At 41.3% G+C, this 22,486-nt stretch overlaps 1 protein-coding gene across 1 annotated transcript in view; it reads right to left on the minus strand.

Annotated features, from left to right (window-relative positions):
* The window catches only part of furinb (furin (paired basic amino acid cleaving enzyme) b), a 76,159-nt gene that overhangs the window by 24,944 nt on the left and 28,729 nt on the right, over positions 1-22,486 (minus strand). The window contains exons 4-7 of the mRNA XM_086108994.1: positions 11,948-12,043; positions 9,613-9,741; positions 9,456-9,532; positions 1,583-1,671 (exon numbers count right to left, since the gene is read on the minus strand). Coding sequence (XP_085965120.1) covers positions 1,583-1,671; positions 9,456-9,532; positions 9,613-9,741; positions 11,948-12,043 — 391 coding nt within the window. The remainder of the gene's footprint in view (positions 1-1,582; positions 1,672-9,455; positions 9,533-9,612; positions 9,742-11,947; positions 12,044-22,486) is intronic.

The raw sequence follows: 22,486 nt of genomic DNA on the forward strand, positions 1-22,486 counted from the left end.
AACCACTTTTCTGCAGACTCTTTGTGCATTCATTCCTTTAAAAAAATGTTTATTGAACTACTACCCATTCTATTGAACTGATTTTGGTGAGAGGCAGGACACACCCTCAATTGGTTTCCATTTAATTACAAGGCAGACTGTACGTAGACCAACAACCATTCACACTTCCAGGTGCATTTCGACCTTGGGGCAATTTAGACTCTTGTATTTACCAAATTAGCATGCTTTTGGAACGTGAGATGCAACTGGAGTACTAAACGGTTAAAACAATGCCCGTACAGTTAATCAAGCGTTTACGATGGGGATAATTTGAGGCCGGAGCAATTCATTCATACATAATTTTGCTGTAGAACAAATTGCTTCAAATTTATAACGAGTCGACTAGCATCATGAAGCAGATTCAATTTCACTCAGGAGGTTTGCCTGATGAAATTCTGCAGGATACTGTGTACAGAATATCTTTAATATCTACTGAGATATAAAGTGTGTTTTGGAACTCAATCGTGTTTAATAGAGTACTTTAAAAACACCCGCAGCTGCAACAAAATGCTGTAGATAAACTAAAGTGGAATATACGTAGGCAAGACATTTGAACCAAACATAACTTAGAAACAATAAAACAACAATGTTAAAATCTATGAAAACAAATAAGGAACTAAAAAAACAATGGCAGTCTCTCATGCTGTGTTGTGAGCCAACAATTAAAAATGGGTGGTCAGGCTGGTTTTAAACCAGACAGCATCATCCTGATTGAGGCCTTTTCAGCCACCGTCATCTGGCTTTCAAAAAGCGATGAGCCGATTGGGCAGAAGCGGAAGACAAATAAACACAGAGTAAAGCATATAGGACGACATTATGTCAAAACATACTGTATATTTACAAAAAGGGAAATGAATCATTTACTTCCATCCCCTTAAAATATCATCACACTGTGTTGGAATCCGCCCCCCCCCCCCCTCCAAAAAAATGCTACTCCATAAAATCACTAAGTTCAATTCAGTGTTCAATATGTATACAATAATTTTACAAGAATATAACATCCATCCATCCATCCATTTTATCCTCACAAGGGTCGCGGGGGTGCTGGAGCCTATCCCAGCCGTCTTCAGGCAGTAGGCGGGGGACACCCTGAACCGGTTGATAGCTAATCGCAGGGCACACAGAAACGAACAACCATCCACGCTCACACTCACACCCAGGGATAATTTAGAGTGTTCAATCAGTACCCGAAGAAAACCCACGCAGGCCCGGGGAGAACATGCATACTGCACACAGGGAGGTCGGAGCTGGAATTGAACCCTGTGCCTCTGCACTGTGAGGTCGATGTGCTAACCACTGGACCACCAGGCCGCCTAAAATAATATATCTACTTAATTGAACAAAAAAAGGACATTTGGGCATTGGGGGGTAGGGGGAGCGGGGGGACATTTAAAGTCCACACATCATCTCAGTATCGTCAAAGTCTTGTATACTCATCATATTATTCATTGGAGTTTTTATTTTGATCTTACTTTACCATACCTGAAGGAAAACTAGATAAATGACAGATGAGAGAAATCCCTAATTACGATGATGCACTTACCTCCAATTTTAGCATTGAAGGCCACACCAACGCCACACACACCATTGTTAGCTGCAGCTGCAACCTCTCCTGCGCATCGAGTTCCATGTCTTTGAAGAGAGCAGATTCGGAAGGACCATGAAAGAGAAACATTTTGACCATTGAACACTGAGCATGAGAGTCTGTTAGTCCTGAATTGAAGGAAGACATTTTCCTGTTTTCCGGAGTGTTGTGAAGCCCAAAAGACCTGAAATTCATCAAATGAATATTTTATTTGAGCATCACAACAGTAGACGCAACATCCAGCTGACAACATTCTTCAGATATAAAAGCATTTGCAATTAGAAGTGTACCATATTGAGCAAATTCATGCATTAAAACCTTTATGAACATCATTAAAAGCACAGGTTTGGGATTCTGACAGTGGACACAGAAGACCTTTCTGGCCCTGACTGTTCACCACTGACATACACAAACTGATCAATGCACATTAGGCATTCTCTACAAATGTGGGTGTTGAGCTTTACAGGACACAGCGTCAATGATGAAAAATACACCAACATATTACAAATGTATCTTCCTCGATCTGTTAAATACATGTAATACCAGTTGCTGATCACGTTTGTCAGATATAACGTGGACACCTCGGCAGACTGCCAGTTACGATGCACAACACAGTAAAAACACCTTTACATCTGTCGTCTATTTTCCAAACCTTGCCTTCTTTTTACACAGGTGAACTCCTTTTAAAATATATTCCCTCCCCCATGTCATACATGGATGGAGATGAGCAGCTATCTCGGGGATGTCCTGTCTTCACAGCATTAAAGCCAAGGTGATTGCAGCCGCACGGTTGCTATCGCAGAGCGTGAAAAAAACCAACAACTTTTTGATTCAAAGTCAATTCACAGGGTCAGAGCAGAGCTACGCCTCAAGCCGGACTCCTGATTAAGCTCTGGAAAAAAGGGATGTATCACCATCTTGTTACTGGTCTCACTCCTTCAGTTCTTATTTCCTCCTGATACAGTTTTGGATTTACTCAAGGTTTGCGCATGAAAAAATGGAAACGCAAAAAGAGGTGGAAGCCAATCTACTAAGCAGACAAGCACAGGATTGTGCCTGCCAAATGGGCGTGATAACCGCACAGTTCATTTTGTGCTTTCTGGGAGGAGTACATACACACGGATGAATTCAGCACACCCAATGTGATTCATCAAAACCAAGAGTTTGTTTTATGTCTTTAAATACCGTCTCTGAAAGACAGGTGCACATGACACCTCTGTGCATAAACATCATGAGGCGAGGCAGGCAAAATAAGAAGTGATGGGAAGAATGGATCTTTGACCCTTATTCAACATTTTTTAAATGCCAGGAACAAAAATGATCGCAAGAGATTGCCCATTCATCAGTGCAATGGTGGCGCGCGCTTCTGAGTGATCTAATGACTGACTTGGAGCCAGTAACGATTCAGAGTAGGGATATTTCATGCGACCCTTTCTTGCACAAATAATAATAACCTACATGGGGATTTTTTATTAGTCTTTAGCCATGAAAACAAAATAATGGCAGTGGATGGCAACACACATAAGGGTCCATTGTCGTGGTTGATGCACAACAAAGATTAATTAATATAAGAGAAAAAAAAGGTGAATAGCTCTTCACTCTAGTAACCGCTGTCGCTAAAAGGGTTAAGCTGCTGTCACCGATCACGTTCTCTAAGGAGAATTTAGATTGTTCCATTAACCTACGGTGCAAGTTGTTGGAATGTGGAGGAAAACCGGAGTACCCGGAGAAAACCCATGTCGGCTAAGACTTATCAGTTTTTTCCCTCCTTTTAAAAAAAAAACAACCCATAATTTTAAGTTGTGTGTAGAATTGTGATATACATGTCAATTCCCCGACATCATTGGTGATGCGTCATGCATTACTGTTAAAAAAACAAAAATAATTGAATGTAGAAACAGTAACATCCCTAATACTTCTTGTATTACATTGAGACTTAATAGAAATATGTGAGAAATATTTTGGGGAAGTTTGTCACTCCCTTAACAGAGCAATTAGATACATAGTGTAATCGATCAGCCTTAAAAGGCTTTGATCCAGTTCACCGATCACACCCTTTTTCACACAAATACCGATGAATAATTTTCGGCCATCGATCGGAACATCCCTCGTTTGGAGTCACACCATATCATCCATAAAAACACTCCTTTCAGATTCAGATTCAGAAAACTTTATTTATGCCCGTGGGGCAATTAGGACTTTTACATTTGGATTTCCTTGTGTCTGCATCATTTCAATGCAGTATGAAAATTGATGGTGACCTATCCCAGAACTCTTTTCTGGCGTGCTGTCCCAAGTGCAAAACGGATTAAGCGACACATCCTATTAATATGCACTCAGTACTCAGAGCGAGTTTAATCAAACAAAACGTGGCTTTTATGATGTTGCTGTCTTCCTTCAAATTATCGGAGTCAAGATTTAGTTTTTTTTTTTTTTGCCTCTTCCATTAACATCCAATTCCATGACTATAAACTTCATTTTGCGCTTGAGGTGCTCTCGCAAATGTTCCATGCCGAAACCCATCAGAGCTACCTAAATCGAAAAACCTTTAAAATACGGCGGTCTCTGTCACTCTGACACTTGTTGCTAACAGTGCACACAATCTCTTGAGTGAGTAAACAGGCAATTTAGGGCCCACTATTTGGATATCTTAACAAATTAGGCTCAGAAGGTATTGACAACACAACAACACAAAAAGCATAAGACAGAAAAAAACAAGTCTGCTTCCTCATAAATCATTCATCACATTTGTTAGACTGCAGGCAGTCAATAACTACACTGTATATTGTGTGCAAAAGTGACCATAAAACAGACAAATTAATGTTCTGACAGGGCTCATTATTCATGGCCATTCAGATTTGTCTTCCTTCCACAAGCATAATGGTACAGCATATAGGAGGGTGTTATACATCACTTGCGCAATTAAATGCTACAATTGCCGTCTAGAGGTTTTACTGCCAGTTGGCTTGTCTCATAATGTATTCACGCAATGTTAATAGCGACTTGACAGTTCCTTCATTAACTATATACTGAACGTAATCAAGGGCCAAATTGGGACTCATAATGCAGGGAGGCATTTCTTTTCAACAGAAAGTTGCAGCTTCAAACATCATATCTGCCCGTGATACATTAATAAATTAATGTTTCTGCTTATTATGATTATTATGATGTTAGTTTTTAATGTTTTGACTAGTTTTGTGAATAGTAAAATGCAAGGAGAAAAGACATTTGCTTTTCAGGGTTGGCGCTGGGTCACGTAATTTTAGCCAATGGGGTGAAACAGTATAACAATCTCATAGCCACATTTGAGGGTAGTTAGCCACGACATCACACGGCGCTGCTATCTTGTTACCTGTGCCGCTCCAAACGCTTCAATTTTTTTCATTAAATTGAGTGAAAATGTGCAAACTGAACAGGCGACTGATCCCCATTTTCCATTTGTTGTTAGTTTTCAAATATCGAGAGCAGAGGAGACTGCACCATGACGTGATGTCAAATGAAATTGTCTCACTTCTCAGACTATTTATTTATTTAGTGCATACTTAATTAGCAATTGAACATGATTTTGTGATGGCGTTGTGTTGACACTGGTGGCTACAGTTTTGTGACGGTGATGTAAATTGGCCCCAACAAGGACTGACGACAACTGCCACGCCACCACACGCTGCCGGGGAACAAGTTCAAAATAAAAGCGAACCCAGGCATTGCCATCTCTGTATTCTTTGGTATGCTAAGGTTTATTTTGAAGTGTGCCTTCTCAGCGCGTTACCGTCACGCATAGTCCTCCCGAGAAAATTAAGCAACTCAATAATGAAATAATTATCGTGTACTTCTATGTGTTTTGTAGGAATAACAGTCATTGGAATTAATATAGATATTTTTTTTCTGTGGATCAAGTACTCCATTTTATGAGAATGACATGTACACGTGGTTACAGGACCATTTTCAAACAGACACACAATTTCATTTTGACAGGACTTTATGTTAACTGAGAATTGCTTTTCCCAAAAGCTATACAATGTCTTTTCTTTCAGTCCATTGCAGGTCTGTATTTATTGAAATGTTTTGTACAGGAAAGCCTATTAGTTCCAGTGGGTGAAGCTCTGGTTATATCATTTGCTGTGTATGCAGAGCATTCAAGTGCTAGTTTAAATTTGGTGGATCAGCACAGTCACATGTATGCCCATTTGTGTTGGATTTTGACTCTTGCTCATGAAAGCATGACCAAATGTGGCTGGCAGCTTAGCCATGCTTGGCTTAATTGTAGGGATCTGTCTCTTGGCATTTTGGCTTTTGTTTCAAGTCTGTTTCGATGGTGAGTCTATTCAATGGTGTGACCCACTGTGTTGCTGTTTTCTGCTCATTTGCATCTTAAAACAGATCCATCCAAAGGATTAGATTGGGGGTCAGGATATTGTCACACCAACCACAAAGTTGCTTTCTCTAGCATGCTAAACAAAAGATAATCCTTTTAAAAAAAAATCCAGGTCTGAATTGTGTGAGGTTTGATAAAACTGCACACATAAATTCAATGTTTTCTCAACTGATAGAGATTTTTTTTTTTGTTAATTGAATCCTGTATTCAAAGATTGAAATTGAAAGAACATAAGAAAGTCAGAATGGCAGGGGTGTCAAACTCATTTTTGTCACGGGCCAGATTTTAGTTAGTTTCCCATGGAGGGCCGTTATGACTGAAATAAGTCAAGAATCACGGTTTATTCATCTATTGTTTGGGGGAGGTGGTAACAAGAACATGCTTACAGTATACCGGTAATTCTTATTTATTACAAATGAGAATGTGAAATTTTGGGAGAGATTTTAGCAAGCATCATGAAAGTTGCCATCTTCGATTTGCTTTCGCGGACCACATAAAATGATGTGGCAGGCCAGATCTGGCCCCCGGCCATTGAGTTTGACGTCTCCTCCTTGATGAATATCATCGCCAAAAAATGCTGAAAAACAATCCAAATCTGCTCTACATGATGCAACAACAACACAAAGTGACAAAACAAACACAAAAACAACAAAAAAAGCAAGGCTCATGAGAGCACTTGCCGACGGCTGCCTAAGCTTCAATAGGTCCAGAACTCTTCTTTGTGTAACCCCCCCCCCCCCCCCCCCCCCCCCCACAATGGATCCCGGTTTAACTACGAATATATAGTAAACTTTCTCCCCCTCTCCCTCCCTTGTTTCTTTCTGACTTTCGGGTTGAGTGAACGCTGGCGCGTTTTGGCTGCCGCTGCTCAACCCGTATTGTTTTGTGTTATTTGTTATTGTAAAGTGTCCTTGGGTGTCTTGAAAGGCGCTTATAAATAAAATCTATTATTATTATTATTATTATTATCTATGCAGAATGCTGCCCGGACAGGTCCTTAAAAAACATAATAATGGTCAAAAGCTTACAGCTTACAACCAAAATGGCCACGTTTGAGTCCCTCAGCGGCAGTTATACAAGCGACTGATGGTCGCCTCCGATAGAACTGTGACAGATGTTCTACTCTCTGAATCAGTCAACTTTATCACTCGGGTAGCACTGAGGTCGGAGACAAAATACATCATTTTGATGGGGCTTGCACTTAAAAATGAGTAATGCATGATATTGACACTCATGAATGTGATGTTTGTCATTTTTGTGCAGCATAACGATAAAGAAAATCTCTCTGAGCACAGCACAGTATTACCTCACATTCTTCCATTCATAAAATATCTTTTCAAGTGAGAAATGCAGCAATGACTGACTACAGGTGATCAGTAGTGCATTGTACACCGGAGTTTGTCTGACATCCACCACAGCCCATCATTATTCTCTCCTGGGCTAAAAACATTGAAGAAACCACATGCAGTCGTTTCACACTTGATGAGGATAAATTCTGCAATCTGCTGCTTCAGGTTGACGACATGCAGTACAATCAACATCACACTGACATTACGGAGACAAAGGGGGGGGGGGGGAGAAACATGGTTATGATTGAGAGCATCGAGTTCACCAGCTGGGACAAACCACAACCAGCCTTCAGCCTGTCTCCATTCCAACAATATCCGTCGAAACTCCCGACTCATGAAGCACAGAGCCTGACATGTTAATTAGAAAGCAGGAAAACAACCTTTGTGTCATGTGTTTTAATCAAACTGGCAGCTTGAAAAACACCCACCTCCTTACTGTGAATTAGCTCATCAAATCCGATTGCAAGGGTTGTTGTTATTACTCGCACGTGTTTAGTGTTACTCTCAATCACTGCAGACTTTTTTTTTTTTAAACAGATCTTCCAAACATCATAGCTGCTCACGATGGTCAACACCTTGCTTTTAATTCAATGGTCAAACTTAAGTGTACTTTAACTGACTCGGTAATAGAGAGCATGTGAGTGAAAATGTCAGCCCTCTGATTTAAAAGGGTGTATGTGTATCATCTCAAGGTGATGGTCTGGCTCCATCGGGGAGCTGAATCGGAGGCTGTGAGTAATCCCCTCCACGGTGGTGCTTAGTTCTGTCAGCCGGACAGTATGATATTAAGGTACTTTCACACCGAGAAAAATGGCTTGGCTCTCTGCATGACTGCTCAACCTCACGGTGTTGACAAGAAACAAGATCACTTCTCAAAAGTGTAGGTGCTTTCATGAGAAAAGGAAAAAAACCCCACATCATATTTAAAAGGTCCAAAACCAACAACAAAGCAGCATGTGTGCTGTACGATGCTTAAAAGTCAAAATCTGCAACGAGTAGTTATCTTTTTATCACGTGCATGTGATCGGTAGAAGACTGAAATACCTTGCAGATAGGCTCATTTTCCCTGACATAGACAAAATTAAACAAAAAAGAAATCTGCAGTCTTTCCGGAAAACAGATCGCGAAAAAGTCATTCTGTTTTAGCATCCACTTGAGGCACAGTTGTTGAAAAACTAACATGATTTGAAAATGTTCCATTTATTTTATAAGAGCAGCTATTTTTGCATTAAGAAGTGATGAGTTTTTCACCAGACATTTTGAAAAAAAAAATTTAAATAAATAAATAAATAAAAACATTCAGATTTGAGCTAGTTCCTTTATAAATAAAAACATTCAGATTTGAGCTAGTTCCTTTTATTATTGACATAAGTAAAATGGTTTTTGGACTTTTCACCAGTCAAAAAAAAAACAACAACAAAAAAACGACATGAACACTATTATGTTCTGATTCGCAAATTATGGCATTACAGTCAATGACATCAAGTTTTGCAGAAAAATGCAAAATATTAGCCCATCCTGATCCCAGTAGATCACAGTGATGTAAAATCGAATTGCTACACGGATGACAAAATCTGGTGTGGATGAATTTGACTGGCCCGCACAGAGTCCTAATCTCAACCTGATAGAACACTTTTGGAATTGTTTTGAGAGGAGAGTGAGAACCAGGCCTTCTCGTCCAACATCAGTGTGACCTCACATTTACACCAAAGCAGAGCAGAATTACATTACAAGAAAGAGTGCGATTAAGATTTAGGTTTTATTCTTTGCAGGTGCTTCATGCACAACATTGAAGCATAGCAAACATTTATGAATGCAATAATCAAAGGATTGAGGCATGAAACACAAATCAGTGCCAAAACAGCTGTGAGGGGCCTTGATGTTGCAGAAGCTTTGAATTGTGTGGAAGTGAGGAAAGTTTATATTTTCTAGACTTAGGAGTGTAAACCAGGCAGGACTTTCAAACTTCATTGTGATCAGACGGACATTTTCTAGCTAATTTGTGCTCTTTATTAGCACTTGTGAAATGCACATGTTCGCTTTTTTCATTTAGGGGAGGGTTTAAACCAATTCCTGGGCAATTTGGGGAATTCACGGCATTCCTTACCTGTTTTCATTACGCTGAGTGTATCTTGGTTGGGGGTCCGCATCTCCGTCATTGACATCATAGCTGGCCTTGGGGTCCTACGAGACCAGGAACAAAGGTTATAACGCTCAGGATGTGTTTTGAGGTATCTTAATAATGAAAGGTTCTCTTCACTAACATAATTGTTGATTAGATCCGGGTGGTCTTTTTCAATGCCGTCATCCAGGATAGTCACCACAATACCTTTTCCAGTGTAGCCCTGAGCCCAAGCTACTTTGGTATTTAAGTCTTGATGAGTCAGAGTGGACTGGAGAAGACAATAAGATGTTAAGTTTCAACATTACAGGATGTGAGAAGCGAAATCTTTTTGGCTGGATTTACACCAATATCTAATTTTGTGCCAACACAAGATTTTATGACATGTGACCCATTGTGGTGGAACAAATAATCAATTCTTAAAGTTGTGTGAAAAAGTGTTTGCTCTGTTCCTGATTTCACAAGACAACATGGGTAAACACAAAGTGCAGTTTTTAAAAAGAAGGTTTTGATTAATAAGGAAGAAAAAAAGTCCAAACCTACAGGGCCTTGTGTGAAAAAGTGATTACCTTCCAAACCTAATAACTGATTGAGGTACCCTTAGCATTGTGTTTAACCTAAATAAAAACAGAATACAATGATTTGCAAGTCATCTTCAACCTACTGTATATTCAATTGAATCCACTACAAAGACAAGATTTCATGGTTCAAACTGATCAACTTTATTGTTTTTAGCAAATAATGAGTCTTTCATAACTCCGTGAAGAAATGTCGGCCCATTCTTCCTTGCAGAATTGCTTTAACACTGGATGCTTTTTTTGGACCACAGATGTCATTTTGACTCAGCCTCTTCCTCATTGTTGAGTCATTAACACTGACCTTCATAACTGAGGCAAGGGCGGCCAGGAGCTCTTTAGACATTGTCCTGGGTTCCTTTGTGACCTCCTGTACAAGTAGTCACTGTGCTCTTGGGGTAATTTTGATTCCATACACTGTTCCATGCTTTTTTTCAATTTGTGGAGAATAGCTCTCACCGAGTCTAAAAGCTTTAGGAATGACTTTGTAACGCTTTCAAGACCGATAGATGCCATTTATTTGATTTCTCATCTGTTTTTGAATATCTTTGGTCCAGGGTAATTTGTTGCAGGTTTTTGAGATATGTTGGCTGACTTCATTTTGTCAGACAATTTCTATTTAGGTGATTCCTTGATTGAACAGGTCTGGAGGTAATCAGGTTTGGCTGTGGAAGAACGTGATTAACTGCAGTAAATTCATGAATTCACAAGGCGGGAGGGGGCGGGGGGTACGTCCTTTTCCCATATACGGATGGATAGCTTTGAATAGTTTTCTCTTTTAGTAAATCAAATCACCATTTAAAAACGGTATTTTATGTTTCCTTAGATTTATCCCTTTCTGATATTTACATTTGTTTGATTATCTTAAAGGGGGAAACTCTGGCAAGAAATTAAGAATAATGATGAGAATTAAAATTAAGAAGGGAAACGTATTGATGGAACAATAGATGATGCATCACAATGCAGACCTCAATGATTATGACTCAATGGGTGAATATGTTGACAAATAAAATGGGGGTGGGGGCGAGGGGGCGGAGAGCAAAACTCGCCCGTTAGTCAATGTGGTTCACAAACAGGACTGCAGTGTGAGTCACTGAGTCAAGCCAAGTCAAGTCAAGTTTGGTGAAAATTCAATCATTTGGGAAAGTGACAAACATGAGAAATCACATGATACGTTTCCATTCAGAAAGTGAAGACTGAAATTTTCCCAGCCAGTGAATCATTGTGCAGGTTACAATGATTTAAAAGAAAATAACAACAACAACAACAAAACTTCAATCTAATAAAGATCATCCAGCATCATGAAGTACTTGAATGCAGACTCTTTCAATGAGCTCTCAACATTTTACGATTTCAAACGTCATTTAAAGATTCACTCGTTCACTGGACTTCTGATTGAATTCAGAAATCAATCAAGCATAACATTGTTTTTTTTCTTTTTCATTTTCTACCACTTGGTGTACAACCTGCACTGGTTGCCAGTCAATAACACTGAAGAGCTAAAACAAAAGCTTTAATCATGAAAATAATGTTTTAATAATAACAATAAGAATAATAATCATTAAAAACATTTAATTTGTCAGTGCCTTTCAAGACCATCAAGGACACTGTACATAAATCAAACAGATGAAATCGAGGAACCCCCTAAGATCTGCGCCTGTGCTCTCGTCTGAGAAATCTCAGTGGTGCGTCAGGCTAGAAACGACGGTTCAAACCAAATGCGGTGCCTGCCAAATTTCTTCTCAAGGAGCCTAAACACCCATGTGCAACGAGTGAAAAGCGCGATAAAAAAAAGTGGTCCGAGTGTTCTACCCATTCAAGTAGTAATGACTGAGATGCTGATTAGAGATAGAAAGCATTACACGTGGGTAGACTTCACAAATCTAAGAGATCATTACACACCAGGTACCACTGCTTGGGGAAATCGGGGTCTGTTGGTGCCTCAAAGACATCCCTCCGCTTCCTCTTTTTCACCACTTGCTGCTCTGCCCACAGAACCTGAGGTGTGCAAAAACACACAAGCACAGACACCCATCATTTTGACGTTATTGGACTCGAATGTCAGAAGTTATTGCGATCGCCATCAAACTTGAGCTGGGGATAAACACGAGCCCCAGCTGTGTGCAATTGGCCTGACTTAAAAGTAGCGGGAGCTAAATTGCATGTAAACTCTGAAAGATTGCGCACACCCTTGGTGGGCGTATTTCGCATGACATAATAAGATTGCGATCAGGCATGAAATTTTGTCTGACTGAATGCAACAGGTGTAAAAATGGCTGCAAAACCAAACGGTGGATATGAGAGACAAGAGATAGGAGTTGAAATTTTTCATGCAACCCACATCTGCAAAACATTGTTGTTCCCCCCCCCCCCCCCCACCCCCACCCTGTCGTGGTAAGTTCCAGTACAGTATAGAAAAAGCTTCAGACAAGCAGCGAGTTCTTCTGGGATGACTGAACCATTTGTATAAAGTCTTGGCCAATTATCGGCAGGGAGGATGACAGTCTGCTTCACGGCTTTGCACGCAAAAAATCCAGACGGTTTTGTTTCCCATATTTAAAAGAGGGTTTTGAATTTAAGGTGAATTTGGGAGAGCACCGCAAGATGCAAAACGAAGATAGAAGAAACGGGATGGAAAATGTTGGTGAAAGAGGCAAAGGTATTTTGCTGAGTTCCAGAAGAGAAATCAATCACGCTCATATTTTGGGGATACCAGCAACCAAACAGAAGTCAAGGGGTTTGTTTGATTGAACTCACCATAAATGCGAGACAATTGGATCCTCAAGTATGTGTAAATGTTCAATGCCAGTTAGATTCTGATGGGGAAAACGATTTTTCTTCACAAGGTTTCTCTCTATTGATTTTTTTTGTGTGTGTCACTGTGTTCATTTATTTTTCAGTCACAAATATTTAATTTCCTTCTTCGTGAACAGGGCGCATTAAGATTAAGATATCCTTTATTTGTCCCGCAATGGGGAAATTTACAGTCAGAGTTCAGAAAGGAAAACACTGGGTAGGGAGAGGAAAAAAAAACCCACGCTCGAAGTATCCTCTTCTGAGGATAATTTAAGTCCAGGATAAAAAAAGACCCGAGCACATAAATAAGCATATGACAGGTACAACAAGTCACAAGACATAACATGTAATGAGAGGGCGGATGAATGGGAAGGAGGGGGGGCGACCGCGACGCAAAGTTGTCTTGGTAAAATGACATGCCAACAAACAAGCACGTTTTGTTTTTTAGTACAGTTGTCACCTGGGATGTCATTTTTAAATATCTGATCAAAAGAAGCTGCATTTCGAGGCGAGTAAAAAAAACAAAAAACATTTGTACATCTTGGTTCTAGAAGTTTTTTTTTTTTTTAAATGTGGAACCTTGAACATAATAAACGTTCTGGGACTTCGACCGACATTTTCAAGTTCATTTGATAGAAAATCGTACTGTATATTTGGTCCATTGTGGAAATGTGCGTTTTGTGTTCGTAAATGTTTATGGCAGCCCGGTGGTCCAGTGGTTAGCGCGTTGACCTCACAGCGCAGAGGTACCGGGTTCAATTCCAGCTGCAGATTGAACAGTCTAAATTGTCCCTAGGTGTGAGTGTCAGCATGTATGGTTGTTCATCTCTGTGTGCCCTGCGATTGGCCAGCAACCAGTTCAGTGTGTCCGCCGCCTACTGCCTGAAGAGAGCTGGGATAGGCTGCAGCACGCCCCCGACCCTTGTGAGGATAAGCGGATCGGAAAATGGATGGATGGATGGATGGATGGTCGATGTTGACAATATGGAGGATGAATGCGCTTTTAGCTGGCTTTACACAAGATGGTTCAAGTGGCACAGTTCAGAAATGCGTCCTAGCCGGGAAGAATTGATATAGGCAGAAACTGAATCAAGCCTCTTCCACATGTGGATAAAAATCTGATGTTTTTACATTTAGTCATGCAATGTTTATAAATTCAATATCAGCTAACATCCAAGAACTAATTGAGTTCAATGTCATGCACGCACAGCTTTCAGATTCATCCTTCAAGTGAAGGAGAGAAAACAGAGGAAAGAAAAGAATCAGGACTGTCAAATAGAGATTACTTGATAAAATTCCCTTCCGCTGGATTTGTTCAAGGCGGCATTCCCAATACATTCCTTCATTACGAATTTCTCCATTGTGAGACAATAGAGATTTTCTTATCTTACCTTATCATTCTCCCCTGAAACGTGTGTCGTGTTGAGGGCAGATAAAGCTTCACTCACTCATTCACTTCATTCATGGGTTAATTTTCTACTTTCTGATTATACACTTGGGACAATATGCTGCATGTCAGCATGCCAGAGCAGAGTAAGAGACACAAAGAAGCGCATAAAAGACAGAGAAGAGATGCTCTAAACCAGCTCAAAGTTGAGCATTTTTAATCCTCCAAAAATGTTTCTGTTGCCTTCTACAAGGCTATGCTGGAACCGGTTCAAGACAAGTTTTCTTCCCCCCCCATATGGCTCTCTACACTGTTGGGTTAAGTTGGTTTTCTTACAAGACAAAGTATATGAGGAGTGCGCTTCTTGACCTGCTCAATGTGTAACAGTGCTTGAGAAACATTTCTGTTGTACATTAGCGCCACCTAAATGAAATGAGGTCGACCTTGACTTGAGTCTCGCTCTCAGAAAAATATGCAGACAAACTTCTACTCACTCACGAACAGTACGTATGTTGGTATGGTTTTTGCTTGAGGGTTAGTCTGGTGCTGACACTGTCATATGTGGGAGGTGTGCAGAGGTGGGTAACGAGAAACCAAAATTGCACTGCTTTAGAATAATAGATTTTCCAATAAAAGTAAAAAGTAGATCTCCATATACCAATAAATAATTATACACGGTTAAAATAACAACAACAACAAAACCTGCATAGTGTGGAAGAGAAGAAATGTTTGTTTTATTCACTAAAATGCCTGAAGGAATAATCTTCCTGTTGACCAAGTTCATTGATAAAACGGAAACTTTGTGGTAGTTACGTTTTATCGCATGAGTCCCCAACATGTTCAGTAACATGGACCGGTTGATGCAATTTTCAGGGCTGATTAAAAAATTAAAACAACAAACGGGAATCATTCTGTTTTTGTACCTTTACGAGGAGCACCGATACCATAACAACGGGAACACATCACAGAACAAATATAAAGAGTATGAATTCTACAAGCAACACAAAAACAGGGGTATTTTGTCGCTATAACAATAAACGTTAAGGCAAATTTTTATGTCACCATATTAGCAACGTCCTCCTGAAATGTGCCAACATAAGACACCGTAGAACAATTATAAAGTCCATAAAAATATATCCGGTAACTCATAGTGACAACAGTGAAACCTCGGCGCACGCGTCGGGCAAGCAAGGCGACGTCGGTGCGCATATCATTTTAAGGAAAACCACGTGACCGAACAAAGTTCCTGTTTCGTTTGGTTGCGGAAGCGCCTAATTGTATTAATAAGGGAGACAACACGTTGACACGTTTGTGGGTTTTGTTGGATGGAGAGAGTTTGCGTTCCTAGTTTTGCGTTGGTTCTTGGTATTGGCTTGTCATCGATGGATCAACCAGGGAGGAGGATGGCTTCTGCCGTGTGGAATCATTTTGATATGATGACAGAGAACATGGTAAATGATTTATCTGTTATTGTTTGGATGAGTGATCCGATTTCTTTTGGGTCATTCTAATTTCTTTCTGGAGGACAATAGGTTTAAACGGATTACGCTTAATTTCTATTGTAGTTGAAATGTATCGTTTGCTCCCAGGAGCTGTCTTGCAGGAACCGGAGCACTTCCACAATACTGAAGCGTTATCGTGCCCGGCATGAGAGGGAAGAACTGGCGGACATTCTTATGATGAACTGCCGTACTTTCAGAAAGAAGGCCATTGATGAGGCCATTGTGAATATGATCATCACAGACTGTCAGCCACTTAGCCTTGTAGAAGACGATGTCACTGCTGATGCCATTACTGAGGTACACATTACCCTACCATATACAGACTTGCATTGAATTTCTATGTGCGTCATCATCATCAGTGCCCTGTTAACCAGTCTTCTCAAAAGCAGAAGAAATGGTTTGTAAACGGTGCAATCGCATCGGCCCAAAGATGTGAAAGCAGCTGATGTTTCTTCATAAAAACAGGCGAGTGAACTGTGTGTATAAATCTGTTTCCAGTCTTTATTGAAGTTGCATGCAATGACCTCAACAGATGTCGCCATGAAAAAAACAACACCGTTTCAACACAGTGTCAACACAGTTTGTGAAATGTGTCATACACCCAATGAGACTTCATCTGCCCATCACTAGTAAGTCACCATAACACTAAATCAAAAGCTACTTGCCGCACATTGTGCAGAGCGGGCTTCATGCGTGATCTGTGTTTTTACTAATTTTGCTAGTTTGTGGGTTTAATATCAGCCTTACACAGCCGTTACAATTACCGCAGGATCTTGACATGCAGTAAAATTCTGTCAGAGACTGAAGTAACAAAGTGATTCCATTCTCTTTTCAAAAGAAAATATTTTTTAGCCTAAGATAATAAATAATGAGGAAAAAGAAGAAGAAGAAAAACCTTTATTTGTCTGACAACAGAGAAATTCGCAAAACCCGGACGAACTGTAAGGCTTTCATCTGCTCGGCTCGGTGCAAAGTGCCACTACAACCACAGTTGGTGTGTGTGTGTGTGTGTGTGTGCGCGCGTGTGTGTACGGGTCGGGAGAGAGCCATAACATTAAGTACTCCAAAAATGCATATTTGACAGCTGGTTTGCATATGACCATAACACTGTTAGCCCACTACAGTAGCGTCCGTGGGCCCTGTGGATTTATCATGTCGTTTGATGACCCAGTAAAAGGTGGGAGTAAAACCATTGAATAATTGGAAATAATACAACTTTACTACCTGGCTTTTCACATGCTAGAAATGTGCCCATTACTTCACAAGACCGTATTTCATTTTTTTAATGCATTGCCCAGCCTAGCCAATCGGAGATGCTGTTAAGACGGAGATCTGATTTGACCAAATGAGAAGAGCTGTACTATCGGCGATCGCATAGCACAGTAAAAAAAATAAAGCAACAAAATGGAAAAACATCCAACATAGCAGACTTGTAGCCAGACAAAATGTTATTGAGCAACAGAGAATTTTTTGAGAAAAGTTGCTAGATGGATATTTCACCTGTAAAGAAATCCAGTATAGTGACTGATATGCAAACGCAAGCCGTCGACAGCAACATTTAGAAGGCAGTCAGGGCGAAGTTGCCCAAATTTCTGTGCAAGGACGCGCTGCAGACATCCAAACCTATATGACAAAGTGGCAGCTTCAATGCCCATTCTCAGCGATGCCAGTTTCCATCATTCTTGAGATGCAAAATTCACTGACAACCAGCACATTTTGTGGGTGCCAGAACTTATTCCCAAAAGCAAAGAAGTACTTGCAATAGTGTCACCAGTACAGGTGTGTGTGTGTGTGTGTGTGTAGATCTATTGATCTAAATATATGTATATATACATATATATTAGAGCTGTCCGTTTAGCGTGTTTTTATTGGCATTAATTTAAGTGAATTTTAACGGGATTACATTTTTTCTCGCGAGATTAACGCGGCACACGTCACAGCGGATGTTACGTTGCTCTATAAATAAACCAGAAACAAAACAACAAGCGCGCTGCACAGGTCCACGCACGTTTGTTTTGCCAGCCACGGCAGCGCGAGACACCGAAAACGGATACTTAAAGAGTTTATGAATGGAAAGTTTACTTTTAAAAGGTTGCCAGATAGTTCCACTGACAAGACCAAAGTTACCTGGATGTTTTGCAGTCGTAAACTGATCTATCATCATAGCACGTCGAGTCTGAAAAACCACTTAATGGCCAAGCACACAGCTGACGTGAGTACTCCGCCCCCTCGTCTCAGACAGACAGCTATGGATCATTTCAAAGCGAAGAAAATGGATGACACGACGAAGAACAAATTTGCTGAAGCCACATCTAAATGTATGGCTACTGCATGCAAGCCTGTAAACATTGTCCACAGCTCGACTCAAGCTGAAATCATTCGCATTGCATCGAACGACTCCACTACGGATTGCCAGCGAGAGCCTCCATTACAAGCTGTGTACAGAGATTGTACGTAGCGGAGAAGGCTAAGGTACACCAAGCGGGAGAAGACACTGTTTCGGGAGAGAAATAAGAGACTAGGTTGATGAGCCTCTGGTGAATAAAGAGCAGGTAGCCTGTCGAATACGATGTATGCCACTGACGCGATTGTTATTTGTTTGGAACTATTTTGTGTGGAAGGTAACAGTGTTCCGTGTCCATATAAATAAAGCGGGTGGAGCTTCTCTGTGTTCGTCTGACAGTGACGGTGCGCTTGTGGCACGTCGAGAGTTCAGCGGTGCAGTGGTAGTGACCTAGCGAAAATAAAACGTCTCCAGTGTTGTCATCGAACCAAGTGTAGTCATCCGAAATGAGGTCTACACAAAACCGTAGAGAGACTTCTGCGCAAGAAGGACCAACACAATCAACATAGCCTGACTGCTGTGTTCAAAGCAAAATTGAGAAAAACGAAGTATGCAACCATGGCTTGAAATCCACTATAGGCTGAGTACTAGTTTACTTACTTAGATGTGCACTTTATAATGTTATATTGCTCTGTTTTGATTCCATAAAAAGAGCTGTTAAAGCAGCTGTTGTGTGACAAAATATTTTTTTCACTGTTGTTGATGTACAGTAATATTGTGTGAGAGATTTATGTGTGAATAACTGCTCCAAGTGAAAAATGTTCATGTAAAATTGAAAATCGAAGTTGTTATTTCAGTAAATATTTGAATTTTGCACATAGAAAACTGATTCATGATTCCATGTTGATGAGAGCATTAAAATGGGGAAAAATAGGACAAAAAATTTGAAAAGGAAATTCAGAAACGATAAAAAATGCGTGAGTAGTCACGATTAATTTTTAGTGAATTTGAGTTATGACAGTTGCATTTTTAATTAGAATAAATATTTTAATCGTATGACAGCTCTAATATATATATATATATATACACACACACACATGCGGCCCGGTAGTCCAGTGGTTAGCACGTCGGCTTCACAGTGCAGAGGTACCGGGTTCGATTCCAGCTCCGGCCTCCCTGTGTGGAGTTTGCATGTTCTCCCCGGGCCTGCGTGGGTTTTCTCCGGGTGCTCCGGTTTCCTCCCACATTCCAAAGACATGCATGTCAGGCTGATTGGACGCTCTAAATTGTCCCTAGGTGTGAGTGTGGGCGTGGATGGTTGTTCGTCTCTGTGTGCCCTGCGATTGGCTGGCAACTGATTCAGGGTGTCCCCCGCCTACTGCCCGGAGACGGCTGGGATAGGCTCCAGCACCCCCCGCGACCCTAGTGAGGATCAAGCGGTTCGGAAAATGGATGGATGGGTGGATATACACACACACACACACACACACGCGCACACACACACTCACATCATAAGTACCACTTGACCTAGAGTGGAGGAGCAGCGGGCAACTAGCCAGCTTTGCCGTACGTAGCAGTCTGGAGGAGAGCTTACAGGTTTTTTCGTAAATGTTATTTCAAATAAATCATTCCTTCAGCCAGTACGTTCCAAATAGTGAATACAGGACTGGTCACCCTTACTCCGTGGTGCTTCTAAACTGGCCACATTTGGAGGACAAAACAGAGCCAGTTCCCCCGTCTACCTCTGACAGTACACTCGTTAAATCACGCCAGCACCAGTGGAGTCCGGAGGCCCTCTGAGCTATACATTCTTTTGATTTATACACTTGTTGTGCTGAGGGCTCAAATAAACAACCGGGCCGATGACGTCTCTCCGTTTACGTGGAAATTGCAATCCTGCGAAATAGTCCCCGTTTTCAAAAAATAAACCTGTAATCTCATTACAGGGTTTTTTTTATTTTTTGGATCCTGAATATGTAACACCGGTCTCTATATTCTGTTAGCCGTCAAGCCTGTTAGTTACACGTGACAGCATGTGACCAAATCAGTTTCACGCTTCATTCTGCGTTAGAGCAGCTTTTCATGCCTCACATACAGAGAAGAATGCAACCATTAAATAATGTCAAGACAAAACGACATTCTTTTGTCCTCCTGCCATTGCATGTGTACATTTTGTGATACAAAATTACTCAAAAAAATTATCTAATGTAGTAATGAATGCTTGTACAGTGGTACCTGCCCGGCGCCTCAGGTCTGCGGACCAGACATTATTAGAAGTACCAAGAACTAAACGGAGGCTCAGATGGGATTGAGCCTTTTCCATTGCTGGTCCCTCTCTCTGGAATGACCTCCCACTGAACATTCGGCAAGCCCCCTCGCTGCTCATCTTTCAAACCCACCTCAAAACTCACTTGTATTCTTTGGCATTTGACTCAGCATGACTCAGTTTTGATCATACTTTCACTGTTTGGTGCCTTCTACCATCTTTGTTACTGATTTGTCTTACTGTTTATTGTGCATGTTAAATTGCTCCATGTACAGCACTTTGTATGCAGCGATGGCTGTTTGAAAGTGCTCTATAAATACTGTTGACTTGACTTGATTTATTGCTTTATTGTATATATGTTAGTTGCTCCATGTACACCACTTTGTATGCAGCGATGGCTGTTTGAAAGTGCTCTATATTTACAGTTGAGTTGAGGAAACTCGGAGCGGCGAGTAGCAACTCATACTGTATTTTTACCTTTCGTATCTTGAAATTTATTTCGTAACAAGAGGCGATATTTTCCTGTTGAGGCGTTTCATAACTGGAAAATATCGTATGAAGAGACATTCGTAAGGAGAGGTACCACTGTGTGTGTGTGTATACGTGTGTGTGCGTATATATATACAGTATACAGTATATATATATATATACAGTCATACCTCGGTTTTCGACCATAATCCATTCCAGAAGGCTGTTCGAAAACCGATTTGTTCGAAAACCGAAACCACGCTCTTAAAAAAAATAAAATAAAAATAAATCTTTCTTGAACACATCTGTTCACCATGGAACGCTAAACGAGGAAGCGTCACTTCCTCGTCTACCCGAGGAAGTGACACTTCCTCGTGGAAGGAAGGCGAGAGGAGTCAAGTGCGCTCAGTTTGTTCGAGAACCAAAATTCGGTCGTCATCCGAGGCATAATAAACTCGACATTTTTGGTCGAAAACCGATTTGGTCAAGAACAGAGATGTTCGAAAACCGAGGTTTGACTGTAAATATATATATGTATATATATACACACATCCATCCATTTTCCAAACCGCTTGATCCTCACTAGGGTCGCGGGGGGTGCTGGAGCCTATCCCAGCTGTCTTCGGGCAGTAGGCGGGGGACACCCTGAATCGGTTGCCAGCCAATCGCAGGGCACACAGAGACAAACAACCATCCACGCTCACATTCACACCTAGGGACAATTTTAGAGTGTTCAATCAGCCTGCCACGCAAGTTTTTGGAATGTGGGAGGAAACCGGAGTACCCGGAGAAAACCCACGCAGGCCCGGGGAGAACATGCAAACTCCACACAGAGAGGCCGGAGCTGGAATTGAACCCAGTACCTCTGCACTGTGAAGTCGACGTGCTAACCAATGGACTACCGGGCCCCCCTATATATATACACACATCCATCCATTTTCCAAACCGCTTGATCCTCACTAGGGTCGCGGGGGGTGCTGGAGCCTATCCCAGCTGTCTTCGGGCAGTAGGCGGGGACACCCTGAATCAGTTGCCAGCCAATCGCAGGGCACACAGAGACGAACAACCATTCACGCCCACACTCACACCTAGGGACAATTTAGATCGTCCAATCAGCCTGCCATGCATGTTTTTGGAATGTGGGAGGAAACCGGAGCACCCGGAGAAAACCCACGCAGTCCCGGGGAGAACGTGCAAACTCCACACAGGGAGGCCGGAGCTGGAATTGAACCCGGTACCTCTGCACTGTGAAGCCGACGTGCTAACCACTGGACTACCGGGCCGCCCCGAGCATCAAACAGTTGCAGCTCATTCAGAACGCTGCAGCTCGGGCTCTGACCACAACAAGGGGATCAGAACATATTACTCCAGTCCGAAAGGCTTTACACTGGCTCCCAATTAGCTGTAGAATACATTTCCAAATTTTAGCTGTAGAATACATTTCCAAATTCTGCTACTGGTCTATAAATCACAGAATGGTTTGGGTCCTGAATGCATTAAAGAAATGCTGATTGAAAATAAACCCTGTAGGGCTCTGAGATCGGCAGACTCGGATCAATTCGTGGAGCCCAGTGTTCAAAGTAAACATGGTGAAGCTGCATTTATGCCCTTTACTTTGGAGTCAGCCAGTCCTCCATTAAGCGCCTTCAGCTGGTCCAGAATGCCACTGCTCGCCTCTTCACTGGTTCTTCTTCTAGCTGTCCATCATGCATCATGTCATCATGATGCTTCACTGGTA

The sequence above is a fragment of the Hippocampus guttulatus genome, chromosome 4, assembly GCF_054856545.1.
Source record: "Hippocampus guttulatus isolate MCC_2025c chromosome 4, RoL_Hgut_1.0, whole genome shotgun sequence".
Lineage (NCBI taxonomy): Eukaryota > Metazoa > Chordata > Actinopteri > Syngnathiformes > Syngnathidae > Hippocampus > Hippocampus guttulatus.